Source organism: Pempheris klunzingeri, chromosome 7 (genome assembly GCF_042242105.1).
Source record: "Pempheris klunzingeri isolate RE-2024b chromosome 7, fPemKlu1.hap1, whole genome shotgun sequence".
In the NCBI taxonomy this organism is placed as follows: domain Eukaryota; kingdom Metazoa; phylum Chordata; class Actinopteri; order Acropomatiformes; family Pempheridae; genus Pempheris; species Pempheris klunzingeri.
Genome location: NC_092018.1, coordinates 24,019,434 through 24,032,392, shown reverse-complemented (window position 1 = coordinate 24,032,392; position 12,959 = coordinate 24,019,434). Strand labels below are relative to the sequence as shown.

The following is a 12,959-nucleotide window of genomic DNA, read 5'->3' as shown; positions in this document are numbered from 1 at the left end:
TGGATTTAGCTGCTTTAGCTGAGCCAGTTAATATGTATGAGCAGCAAACTGTCCTCATAAATTTGAAGATCCTTTTTGTTTTAATCATAATTTTTCTATAACAGGTTTGCTTTAAGAAAGTTTCTTATAAGCTGCATCACTTATAATTGCACTCAAAATTATCCAACCCCTATTGCAAATTAGGCCTGTTGGCAAAATTTACAAACTTTCAGCTGTGTTCAATGAACAGCTCAGAACCTGGTGTCTGGCTATGCATCACGTTTGCAGCGGGTCATAACAGCAAATGGGTGCTCTGCTAAAGATGCCTGTCAAGAAGGGGTTGAATAATTTTGAGACAGCAGTAGTCATTAAAAGTGTCATATTGGAGAAAGTTGGAGAAACCAACTGTAATATTAGCTGCGTTGAGTTATTTGTTCAGTTGTTCTTGTTTGAGTTGTTCATTGAACACAGCTGAAAGTTTGTAAATTTGGCCAACAGACCTAATTTGCAATGGGGGTTGAATAATTTTGTGTGTAACCATATATCAGAATCAGAATCAGCTTTATTGTCCAAGTATGTGTGCAAATACAGTACAAGGAATTTGACAATAGACACACAGACAACACAGCTGGACAAAAAACAGTAAACATAAACTATTGTGAATATAGATGTAGGCAAAAAAATATATACATAAATATAAATAAAGAGCAGCATGGTGTTGCAGCATTGGCTCGCTGCGACCCTTAACCTCTAAAGACCTGGCGTACACATGCGTGGACATCACATCTTGGGTTATATTACCATAGTAGTTAATTCTGCTTAGCTGGGGCCGTATGGACATGTATGTGGGCAAATTTGTTGATATTTCATATTGTTTTTTGCACCGTGATTTTCAAAACATGTTCAAAATATGTTTTGTATGTGTTATAAATACATTCAAAAGCAGTCAGGGAAAAAAAACTGCTATGTTCAGGGTGGAAATAAAGAGTTTTGCACAAAGGTGACTTTATTGTGTTTTCTGGAAATTAAGACCGATTGTCCACATATGTGGACATAATTTTTCTCTAAAACTACACCATGTAAAAAGATGATGCTTAGGTTTTATACTTATCAGGGTCCAATAAGCCCAAATAGCAAGGAGAAATAAAAAATGCATATCAAACAAGAGCTCGGGTCGTAAGAGGTTAAGGACAAGCAGTATAGGTAGTGGCTTAATGAAAGAATATAAATATCTATAAAAAGCAACACTGAACAAGGACGTACGATATTACCTGAGGGCACAAGTGTTACCTTGCTTGATATCTACACATCCAATTATAATTATTCAGATTAATGTTACAGCTGTTGACCAACATGAACTTTTACTCACACCTCCTGGAATGATGGGAGTGCGTTTCACTTTAACTTCTGCATAAAGACGGCTCACTGGCAAACAAATCTTGACCCCTATTTGGGCGAGATTTATTTTAAGACACAGACTGAGTTGGGAAATCCAACGTTTGCTTCGGTAGCAATGCACATCACAAATATCAAACTAGAACTCTATTACATCTATAGTCATGCTCTGTGAAGCGATAAACAAAAATATCTGGTTGAATGAAAACTCAGCTGTACATGATCAAATTAACATCAGCATAGCAATGTTGCTTTTCTTGCAACTCTTTCTTTTTTAAGTTTTCTTAAAAATCTTAAGAGATTTGAATAGATTTAAATCTAAAAATGAGGACTTTATTCTGTCCAACATCACTTACACTGGAAGCACATTAGGAGGGAATCTTTTAATGGTCAGTGCCAACAGAAGGAATTACAGGAAGCTAAACCCGTCGCAGTGTCCATATTGGCACCGGACTCTGAAAGGAAAGAGCAAGGGGGGTTCAGCCCGGACTACTTCAGACCTCTTCTCTTCTGAGTTAGGATTACACGATGTTGGTAAATTGTATTTTCTACTATGAAAAGGTAAGATTGTCTGTCTCACCAGGTGGATTTATGAAGACAGGAGACAATAAGAAGCTCAGTTCAGGACAGCGTGTTCCTCTAACATACACTATCACTAATTTTAGGGTGGTATATCAAGTGATTGTCAAAAATTCTGCTTCTCAAGCGGCATGAGCTAAGGCCCCAGCACCTCATCACGACAGTCTGCCCACTGCATCAGTGCTCTCTGCACTTGTAGGTATATAGCTCTCATCACCATAGCAACCATTGCACAATGTATTCAGTGCTTGGTAACCAGCACTAGTGTAGGCTGAGAAAACAGGTTGCTTTTGTATTACCTCTTTAGACAAAAAAAAAAAAAAACGAGCACCACGCCAGAAGGATGGTTTTTCATGCTTTTCATGTCTATCTATTGTCCCGAACTGTCAGTGTTGTAACAGCTAAATTCTCCCAGTTGGCAACACTTGGTCATATGGTGCTGACACACATGCAGAAAAACACTCATACACGGCACGCACTAATCACATTAGGTTTCAGTAATGAAGAGCTGGTTGTACAGTAAAGCTCCAGTCTCTTTCTCCATTAATAGTATTCCTAATTCCAGAGGGATTCACACTGAGCTGACCCAGCAGCCTTTGATACAGTCTTAATGCTTTAAACAGAGAACAAGAGATTGTATAGCAAACTAATTCTGACAAGTTTGCAATACAATCTGTAGTTCTGTGTATTGATTTTTATTGCAAATAAACTAATAAACCTTACATGAAATTAAAATTATTTTGTTTTGGTTTGACGTATTGATTTTATTAAAAGGTGGAAATTAACTGTTAGTTCTTTAGATTATAATAATTGTAAAACTGGGCCACAGAGTGATTGTTAGCACCAATGCCTCACAGCAAGCAGGTTCCTGGTTCAAACATCTTGGCCAGCTGGGGCCTTTCTCAGTGGAGAAAGTTTGCTCTCCAGGTATTCCAGCTTCCTCCCACAGTCCACAGACATGCAGGTTAACTGGTGACTGGTGAATGGTTGTCTGTCTCTATCGTCAGCTCAATAATTAACTGCCAGTCCGCCTGTCGCCCAATGTCAGCTCAGATTGGAAATGCAAAGAAGTGCAAATGTACATTTTTTGCCTTATAGAGGTACAAAATGACATGTCGCTCAAGCTATGTCTCATTAAGTACCAATTCTGTACCTTTCCAATGGGCACATTTGTGCCAGGACATTAAGGTACATTTTTGTCACTAGGGGTGCAAAAATGTTCTTTAGACAGACACCAAGGTACAAAATTGTACCAATGTTCGAAGGTACTGTGCTCACTCCTATACCTTGACTTCTTAGTGTGTACCTGCTCTTTGATCTCTTGCAGCTTGTTGCTCTGCTCCCGGATGTCATGGAGCAGCTGCAGTGCTTTATCATCCTCCTGTGACACCTCCATTCGAGCCTGTTCCAAGCTACGCTTTAGACTCTGAAACCGAGACATACATATGTTCATTCAAATCAAAGATTCTCATGTCAGGTTTTTGTTGAAACCAACTATGCATATGCACAGACAAACGCACGCACACATATCTGGAACAACTGAGAGTGTCAAGGTGGTGTCCACTGTAGTAACTACAGGGCTACTCACACTGCATTCTGTGATGTAGGTTGCCAGGTCCTGCTCCAGGATGGTCCTCTGGGTCTCTGAGGCCTTCAGCTCTATATCCTTCTGCTGCAAGACTGACTCAAGGTCAGACATTTTCCTCTGGACGAGTGAGATTTCCTGCTCAACCTAAAAACAACAACATAGCATGGATCTAGCTTTTCTCTGACAATTTAGCATCATTTATTGTATGTCTGGGAACCTTGGATGTGAGTAGATCCATTTTTTAGATAAATCCCTTGAGAGTGTAGCTGTGTTAAAGCATACCATCTTCTACAATATTAACATTTCTGTAAATGTGTAACGTCCATGTGTGTGTAAGTGTGCAAGGCTGGATTTGACTGTCATTGGTAGCGAATGATGATACTATTAGATGTGCCATTACAGCATTACTTGGCCTAAGGAGCTATGGAGATCAGAGAAAAAACAGGGCTTGCAGCACAGTCACAGATACACAGTCACAGCACTTAGTGTATGGTAGCACTAGCACACAGTCAGAAGGCAGACACATGCTCACAACAACAAGGCGCCACAGCGTGGGTCTGGAGCCAGTAAAAGCAATGGGTCAACATTGCACTGGAATCCAACCTTACAGCAAAGAATCACTAGACACTTTTTAAAAGGATTCCCCATTTTCAACAAATTTAAGAGACAAACCTTCTTTAGAACATCCTTTAGGTTAATGATGGATTATAAGAACCCATAAATCCCATACCTATAAATCTTGCAAGTAAGCAGCAAAGTCAGCAAAGTTTGCGCTTATACAGTTTAGATTCATGCCTTAATGGAGGTGGTGAAGTGGTTCAGCTGTTGTTGTCATGTCTAGATTTCCCTAAATGTAGGGAGTATTCCCCGCACGCTCCTGGGAGAAAATTTTTAAACCACATGCTACATTTTACATTTAGTATTTAGTTGCAAGTACAACATAAAGTACAGGTAATAGCCCATATATAATGTTGGAATTTAACATACATACATCTAACTGTAAAATCAAATTGTACAGCTTGTTGACGTAGCAAAACATATTAATGTGACATTATTAAACAAAGTGGATAATGTTTTCTTTTTTATCAATGATATAATATAATAACGTGCATTTATTTGGTTAAAAGGTAAACTTAAAAAGAGAAAAGAATGATGTTGTTTGTTTGTCGTGGGTGGAAAGATGCATGCTCTCCATAAGAGGTAAAAACCATAACAAGATGCATGCTCTCCATAACAGGTCAAATCTGTGGTTCACAAATAATGTTTAACACACACACATACTGTATATATACACAAACACCAACTCAGCCACACTGTAAAGGAAAAGTGACAAACAGATGGCTGATTTAGCTCCTTCTGTTCTGGAAACAAACCCTTACCATGTGAAGAGTAATACCTGTGACATGTGTCCGGCAATTCTGGCTGTTGTGTGTGTTTTTTTATGCGTTTTTTCCAAAGCAGGCGGTGTTATCTAAAGAGTTGATGGATGTAGTCAATAATCTGTAGGAGAGGAGAGCATGAAGAGAGGATGGGAGACAGAGAATAGGGAGACAAACATGACACTCTTTATGCACAGCCTCTCTCGAAATCTGAAGGGCTGACTCAATGCTCTTATGTAAAACACTTTTATAAGCATGCTATATAGATGGCAGTCTGTCATCTGAAATAGTTCTGAGATTATAGGAATCGTGTTTCTAAATGATTTTCCTGTCAAACAAGTAAACTAGGGATACCAAGCCCCTGGCCACAGTTGTGATCATTGCAATCAAAACGAGATATATTCAGTGTCACAATAAATAGCTAATCAAGCAATTAATTACATTTCAAAACCTTATTGTAATTTGGTAATTGTAATTGGCTCTAATAGCGAGAACAGCAAAATCAAGCACTGAAAGTAAACACACATTACTGTAACATTAACATGTAACTGTAACAGGGTTATACAGATAACTAGCAGGTAAAGTCTGCTGTTCATAGTTAAGGTATTTACCACAGGAGAACCATTCTGTGCTGACCAAATACATGCTCATGTTCTAGCTTAACAGACACTATAAATAGCCTGCTCGTGTTCTCACAACAGCCTCTTTTACCACCACTGGTTATATTTGGCAGCTTTTGTGATCAAGAGACAGGCAGAAGAATGAGCGACAGAGGGAGAATGTCTATTAAAAGCAAAGGCTCACCTCCCACTCCTCCGTACAGGAGCATGCTCAACACAAGCTCAGCTAACATGTGGACTCGTGGTTCGCTGTGTGTTTTTACTGTTGCAAAACCGTATTCATGAGCTTTTTTTTATTTATGTTGTCTGTTGTTGTGTTGCCTGTTTCAGTTTTTTGACTGTGCTACACTGTGTTTACTGTCTGTTACCAGCGTAATATAATCATTACATTTGCTGCCCAGAAAATCAAATACAATAAGAATTAAGAAACAAAACCACATAGACACTGCAGATTGCAGATGAACAACGGATATTATGAGTCTCTACAGATGACTCTGTCGCTTACTAACATTTGAACAGAAATGTGACCGATGCAATCCTCATGCCTCATGCTTTGGGGTATGGGTTGTTCAGTGACAGAGCAGCACAGCATGTGCCAAAGCTAAGAAAGCATAAGAAAGCAGCATAAGAACACTGCCTGGTCTTCCAGTTTCATTGACATGAGGTGATGCAGGAGCAGGTGGCTCATAGTGAGCGATGATGACACGAGCAGAGCGTTAACCGAGGTGTGCTCTCTCTAACACCTGCTGATCTTCAGCAGTTACATCAGTCACACATATTCTACTTTCTGCCCTAGAAGAGATGTCAAGATGTCCTGCTTGTACTTGTGGCCAGAGACCAGGTGACAAAGTAGTCACAGAAACCATTTTTAACATTGCAGGTTTGATCCCCAAGGATTTTTACTCATGAATGTTTTGATCCTCTTGGCTCTCGGGGCTCCATACCTGCTAATGAAACTCAGACATCTATATAGGCTGCTACACTAACAATGCTGCGTGATTTAGTGTTATATACTTCTTAACAACTTCCTCGACAGTCAGCTATTGGTTAAGTTGCTGGTTACAGGATGCCATCATAGTATGAGGCACCAGATGGGACTCAGATCTGGCTGTCTTCCTCCTAAACTCAAGTGCTAGCTGACTGCCCATAATGAGCCGAGCTAACAGACTGTGCAGCTGGGCTCCTCCTCTGCAATAATTAGCTCCCTAAAAGCAATTACTAATAACTATACTTTTAAAGACAGTTTGACCACTGAGCTGGCCTATCTGCAACTCCCGAACATTTCCAAATTGAGATTTAACATACATATGTTTCACTTCAGAGGACAATCCTACCCGTTTTTTTTACTTGATTTTAAAGCCAGAAATGTTCTTGTTTGTGAGAGCTCATCAACAACAGGACAGTAATATTCACTGAGGAACATTGGCTTCCATCTCGATGAGCTCTTTTTTCGTGGGTTGAATAATGTGTGCTGGCCCGTGAGTCAGAGTTGTTGAAGAGGAGGAGAGTGGAGAGAGGTTGCATCCCAGTCATGGTGTTGCTCTACATTCAGTCTGCAGGGTGACCAAGGCCCGGTGCTACTGTATGGACTGTAGGCAGCGGTGAATCACAAACCTGTTGCTACACTGTAGTGGCACAGATTCTTCTCTAAAAACCCATTCTCCCATCTCCTGCCCTCTATTTTGATCTTCCCGGCCATCCTCTCCACATATACTAAGACACATTGTATGTCTATTGTCATGACAACAACAAATTAAATACCACAGTCATGCAAGTACGATTGAACGCTTCAGCCACTGCCGTTATAGCAGTTAACAGCTAACCTAAATCCATACATTTTTGGAGGTGCATTAAAAGCCTAGTGCATTTGCATTGGTTAGCACAGTTCATATATGTGAATATGTCAATGCAATCTACATACAGTTGCACTCAAAATTATTTAACCCAAATAGCAAATTAGGTGTATTAGCAAAATTTTCTAATTTTCTGCTGTGTTCAATGAACAACACAATATGCCACTTTGACTACTGCAGTCTCAAAAATTATTCAATTCCCTCTTGACAAGCATCTTGAGTACTTCGTTCTTTGTACTTTGATGCACAGCCAGACACCAGGTTCTGACAGCGTTCCTGAGGAATCTAAGCCCATTCCTCATGGACAAGAGCCTCCAGCTCTCTAATATTCTTGGGTTTGTGTGCCTTCTTCAAATGCCTTCTTCAAACACCACCAGAGATTTTGTATGGGGATTCAAGTCATTCGACTGTGACGGCCACTCTCCTATCTTCCAGGACTTTTTCTGAAGCCAAGCCTTGGTGGACTTTGAGCTATGCTTGGGATCATTGTCCTGCTGGAAGGTCCAAAGACGCCCAAGCTTCAGACCGCTGATCCATAGACCCCAAAAGTTCCCGTTTTGTTTCATCGCTCCATAGAACAGAATCCCAAAACTTCTGTGGCTCATTTATATGGTTTCAAGTATACTGGGACTGACTTGTCTTGTGCTTTTGGGTCAGTAGTGGTGTACTTGTGTCTTGGAGTTTGGGCATGTAGGCTTTCAGTGTTTACTAAGAACCTGACTGTAGAACGTGAAACCTCAGTGCCTGCCACCTGCCTCCTCAGAAATCTGGTGGCAGCCATTGATAGCTTCCTCTTTCTGCCACGTCCAGGTAGAGTAGCCAGTGCTCCTTTAGCTTTGAACTTGTGAACTATGCTTCCATCAGTAGGAACATTCAGTGCCTTTGCTATCTTTTGCTATCTATCTTTTTGCTTTACCTTGTTTGTGCAAGGCAACGATCTCCTCTCTTAACTTTTTGGACAATTCTCTTGACTTACCCATATTTGTTACATGTAACCAAACATGACTGTGAACAAACCCCTAGCCAGTCCAGGTACGTGACGTGTTCTATCTCAAGCAGACCTGATGCAACTAATGAGGCCCTTGATCAGTTGCATCAGGTGGCTTGAGACAACAGCTGATTTGCAAATGAGTGCTCTTATGAAGGATTCTATTCAGGGGGGGGGTTGAATAATTTTGACTGCAGTAGTCGCTAAAGCAGCCTGTTGTAGGAAGACTTGTTGTCATGTTAAAATTACTGCAACTATCCAGTAGAACATGTTGCAATAGAAGGGGCATGATCCCAGTCAACTAAAGCCACAATTAGCCTGTGATCATTAATTGGCTAGTTTCATTGCCAATTCTCGATGATAAGACAATTGATTATCCAACATAAAGAGGTGGGTTAAATATTGCACTAGAAACACTTTCAGTCTTCACTGGGGCCATCAAAGCCACACACCTGCACCTTAATGCTCTGGTATTCGATTGTGGTGGTTGGGTTGACAGTGAGAGAGTATCACAATCTATAAAAGTATGCTGAGCAATCGGGAAAGCACTTTGAAAATTCACTCCATCATTATATCACAAATCCAGATGACAAAGTGGATCAGCAGTGTGGGCTTCTAAAGGAGGCTTTGGGGAAAATGACCCTCAAGGATATGGAGCAGTAGAGCTCTCACTCTCTCTCATCATAACTCTCATTACCACTGACAGATCTGTTCTGCAGTGTTTTTTTTTTTTCTTCTGACTATGCACAGGTGCCTCTCATTTCCTCCGTTCCATCAACCACCAAGTTGGTCTGCCTCCACAAACAGGTTAACATAGATTAAAATAAACAACAACACATGCGACCGCACAGTGCTCCTGCCAAACTTATAAATACAGTCTACTTGATTGATTCTACTTGTTTATAAGGCTCTAACTTGTAAAGCAGGAATTACATTATCCGGTTGCTGTGTATAATACTACTGTATACACTATATACTACGGCTATCTATCTGGCTAATGTTCTGCCCATGATTTCCTCCATCTCTCCCACACTCTTTATCAATATTCTGTTTTGTTCTGCATGAAAAGTCCTGTCAGTACTGTAATTTGTGATCCAGATGAATAAGCGCCAGAAAGAAGGCGCATTCTTGCTTCACCTCTCCTCTACCCTTGGCTAAACCTACTGTTACCATAGAGATACTTTCCTCCAGCCACAGTCTTCATATTGTCTTACTTTGTTCCAACTGACTTTGTAGTTTCAGCACCATCTAAGACGCTTACAGTGAGTCGAGATCGTTTAGAAAATCCCGGCACAATAGGCATTCAGAAAAACTTTGTCTCACAACTTCATCAGTCTTGCTATAGACCAATCAGATTTTTAAATAGCAAACATGCAGCGGTCTCATTGTGAACATATACAAACAGTGTGGAGTTTGAACGCACACCAGGGAGTGATAGCCTTTTGTGTGACTGTGTGCTACAGTAAGCACAGCAAGGAGGAAAGATGGGCAAACATAGACACAGCATTTCAGTGTCGTGACCAAGAGAAGCGCTCACTCCTGACAGATAACATTTAGCTGCAGCACAGGGTTGGTGCTACAGATGCTATCTCATCAGTCAATAAATCCTCATCTGTAACATCAGTCAATCAATGAGTCGGGTAATACTTCCAACATGCTGAGATGGGAATATGCACTGAAGCGGTTAAGAATTGCACAGCAAATATAATGGTTATATGCTTACCCAGACCAAGTCATCACCCTCACCCCCCTTCCTTATCATTCATAGGAGCAGTACTGTAAAATAGTATAGCACTTACTCAGAGACTGCTACAGCTGATGGTTTTCCTGCGAGGCTCCTTAGACACCGCAATACCTCATCCAGTAAGCCCGTTCATGTGGGGTCTCCCTCAGATGCCACCAGCCAGAGTGAGAGCTTCGCTGGTTCATCAAATTCGTGGATGTCATCCTCACTGGGAAGAGAGTGCAGCCAAGGGGAGAGAGGGATGTGCTGTGGCAGGGCAGAAAACTGTGAGGCAGCCAGAGAGACTGGAGATTACTGCTTACAGAGAGATAGAGCGGAGGAGAGAGGGAGGGAGTGGAAGACTACAGAGAAATGGCATTGTAGAGAAATGCAGCAGACTGGTGATCACATACTGTAGAGAGTGAGAGGAAGCTCTCAACCCCCCCCCCCCACTCTCTCTCTCTCTCTTCTGTCACCCACTCACGCTTACCACCCCCCAACTCTTTCTTCCTCTCCCTGTACTGCAGCAGCCCTCACTAATCACACTAATGTACGCAGCTTGACACACTGCGTTAACAGTCAGCTCCCATTACTCGGAAACTACTGTACGTCTAAAGACTCCTTAAACTGTGCAGCTCTTTTGTGAGCAAACATGATGACCCCTAATAAACCATCCTCTAAATGAGCAGAGACGATGTAACCCAATAACTGGCAGGACGAGGATGTTGTCACAGTGGGATTCTGCTTTCATCTGCAAGTAAACAAGAACAAGAACAATTAAAAGAAGATACAGGTTCAAAAAAAACAATACTTCCTAATATTGCATGTTTGATTTATAACATACGTTCCCATATGATTATACTTTAATCAATCAGTCTGTCAATCTTTGACTTTTCCCTTCAGTCTTATTATATGATTACAGATGTGTCTTTTGTTTTTAGATAAAGCCCAGCAAGTCTTAACAGGAGCTTTCTCATGCTGTATCATTATCAGCCAAAATCAGCCACTCCATCCTTGACTCTGCACTTTAGTATTTTCTTGCAGTAATCGACACACATAGTACACTGTGTTACAATAATACAGTACAATAATACTGAAACCAGCGTAACAGAATGCACACAGAAAACAAAGCAGACTGAAGTATCACTGTACGAGAATACAGTATATGTCATTTCAGAACCTAACAAGGTCCCCAGTGTTCGACACACTAGTTCAGGCTCACCTCAGTTTTCTTGTTTTTATGCTAATGGAAGCCAAGTGACACGTCACCGTGACACTGACTCGCAAACTACATAAACACAGTGACAGATCATACACGGTAACAGATGGCAGAGCCTAACCTGGCAAGTAGCACTATATCAGCGCAGCAGAAGGGACAGAATGCTCAGAAGGTGACTGCACAATACTGTACAATCAATGAGTGTTACAGTAATCAGTGGTGGACAGAGAACACGGGGCTGCACTCACTTATACTTTTCATTAGCTGTTAATTAGACCTATGACTGTAGTACTAGCGAAGGCCTGTGAAAACCTTGACTTAACTGTACAACAGAAGAGTGTTTTGTACCTCAGCCAGGCCACAATACCCCCATATGCTGGCCTGGAATCAGATCACATCTCCAAACATCCTTCCTACTGCCTGGATTTGATTGAATTTATGTCTTTGCTCCTTGAATCCAACATGTTAATGATATTTTTTCAGCCCAGTTACTTCAAGGCTTGTTTGATTCAGACAAGTGGATTTCTTACTGTAATCTGAAGAGAAATCCACGTCTGGACAAACACATATCCAGGAAGAACCCTCAATTAGAGAATTCCCCACACAGACCCAGGATGAGGTCATCACCTGCCGCCAAAACAGTGCATCTCCCAAAAGCCTCCTTCACGTATGCAACCTAATATCTGAGCGGGTGATAAGCACAGAATTCAGAGATCCTCAAACATGCGTAATAATTAAAAAAACAGAACCTACCTTTACCTTCTGTATTTGCATATTGCAGCATGTTATTAATGGTACTGTATGTAACTTCTTTCAGCCAGACCTTCAGCAACTGTACATCCTGTACACGATGTAACAGTGCATCTATAGCAATGGTCAAACTAAACATGCTATGACAGCTTACTGCTCTCAACATAAAAACTATCTCATCCTATGCCACATTAAGTACAATTTACATGTATGTCACATGTGAAATCAATAAAGTTAAACTGCTTATATTTAATGTAACATTTCAGTGATTATGATTTCCTGACAGCAGTATGAAAAAGGATTGCATTTTTTACAGTGTGAGTTAGTATTGGGTTGAAGGAGAGGCATCACACTGATGTTACCTAGCAACAAGGTGTTAGACGACTCTTAGTCCAACCCCATCTTACTTAAGATGGAAAATTACATCTTTTTCACCGGATGTTTTCACTACGATTTTACTACGATATAATATTATAATATAATATAGTACAGTAATTAATTACTTCCAAATCAACTTCATATTCTGTGACAATTCAAATCTGTCTACAAGCACAGTACAGGATGTTTTATTTGATCCTACAAAATAATGGGATATGCTTTTATTTAAATTTAATAGTACATACCAACTGGTATAGCAATGATAGAAGCAATCAACAGGGGGAAACCTGAATGATCACACAGAGCAGTGCCTCCTCAGCAGGTATCACAAGTTTTCCAAGTCATCTAGGAATACCAGTGTAAAAACACTGCCATCCACTGGCAAAACACTGAAATAGCTACACTTCTATAATGTGTGTGTTCTGTCATTTTGGTTTTAGGGCTGTCAGGGAGAAGTACTGCACTACATAACAGGCATCCAAACCTTGAGTTTGTTGAAAAACAGGCA

The 12,959-nt window shown here is 40.7% G+C and overlaps 1 protein-coding gene across 1 annotated transcript in view; it reads right to left on the bottom strand.

Moving 5' to 3' along the window:
• LOC139203944 (citron Rho-interacting kinase) overlaps positions 1-4,946 on the bottom strand; it is a 39,449-nt gene extending 34,503 nt beyond the window's left edge. The window contains exons 1-3 of the mRNA XM_070833863.1: positions 4,938-4,946; positions 3,542-3,685; positions 3,260-3,379 (exon numbers count right to left, since the gene is read on the bottom strand). Of these exons, the coding sequence (XP_070689964.1) occupies positions 3,260-3,379; positions 3,542-3,685; positions 4,938-4,946 (273 nt within the window). The remainder of the gene's footprint in view (positions 1-3,259; positions 3,380-3,541; positions 3,686-4,937) is intronic.
• Between the last annotated feature and the right edge of the window lie 8,013 nt (positions 4,947-12,959).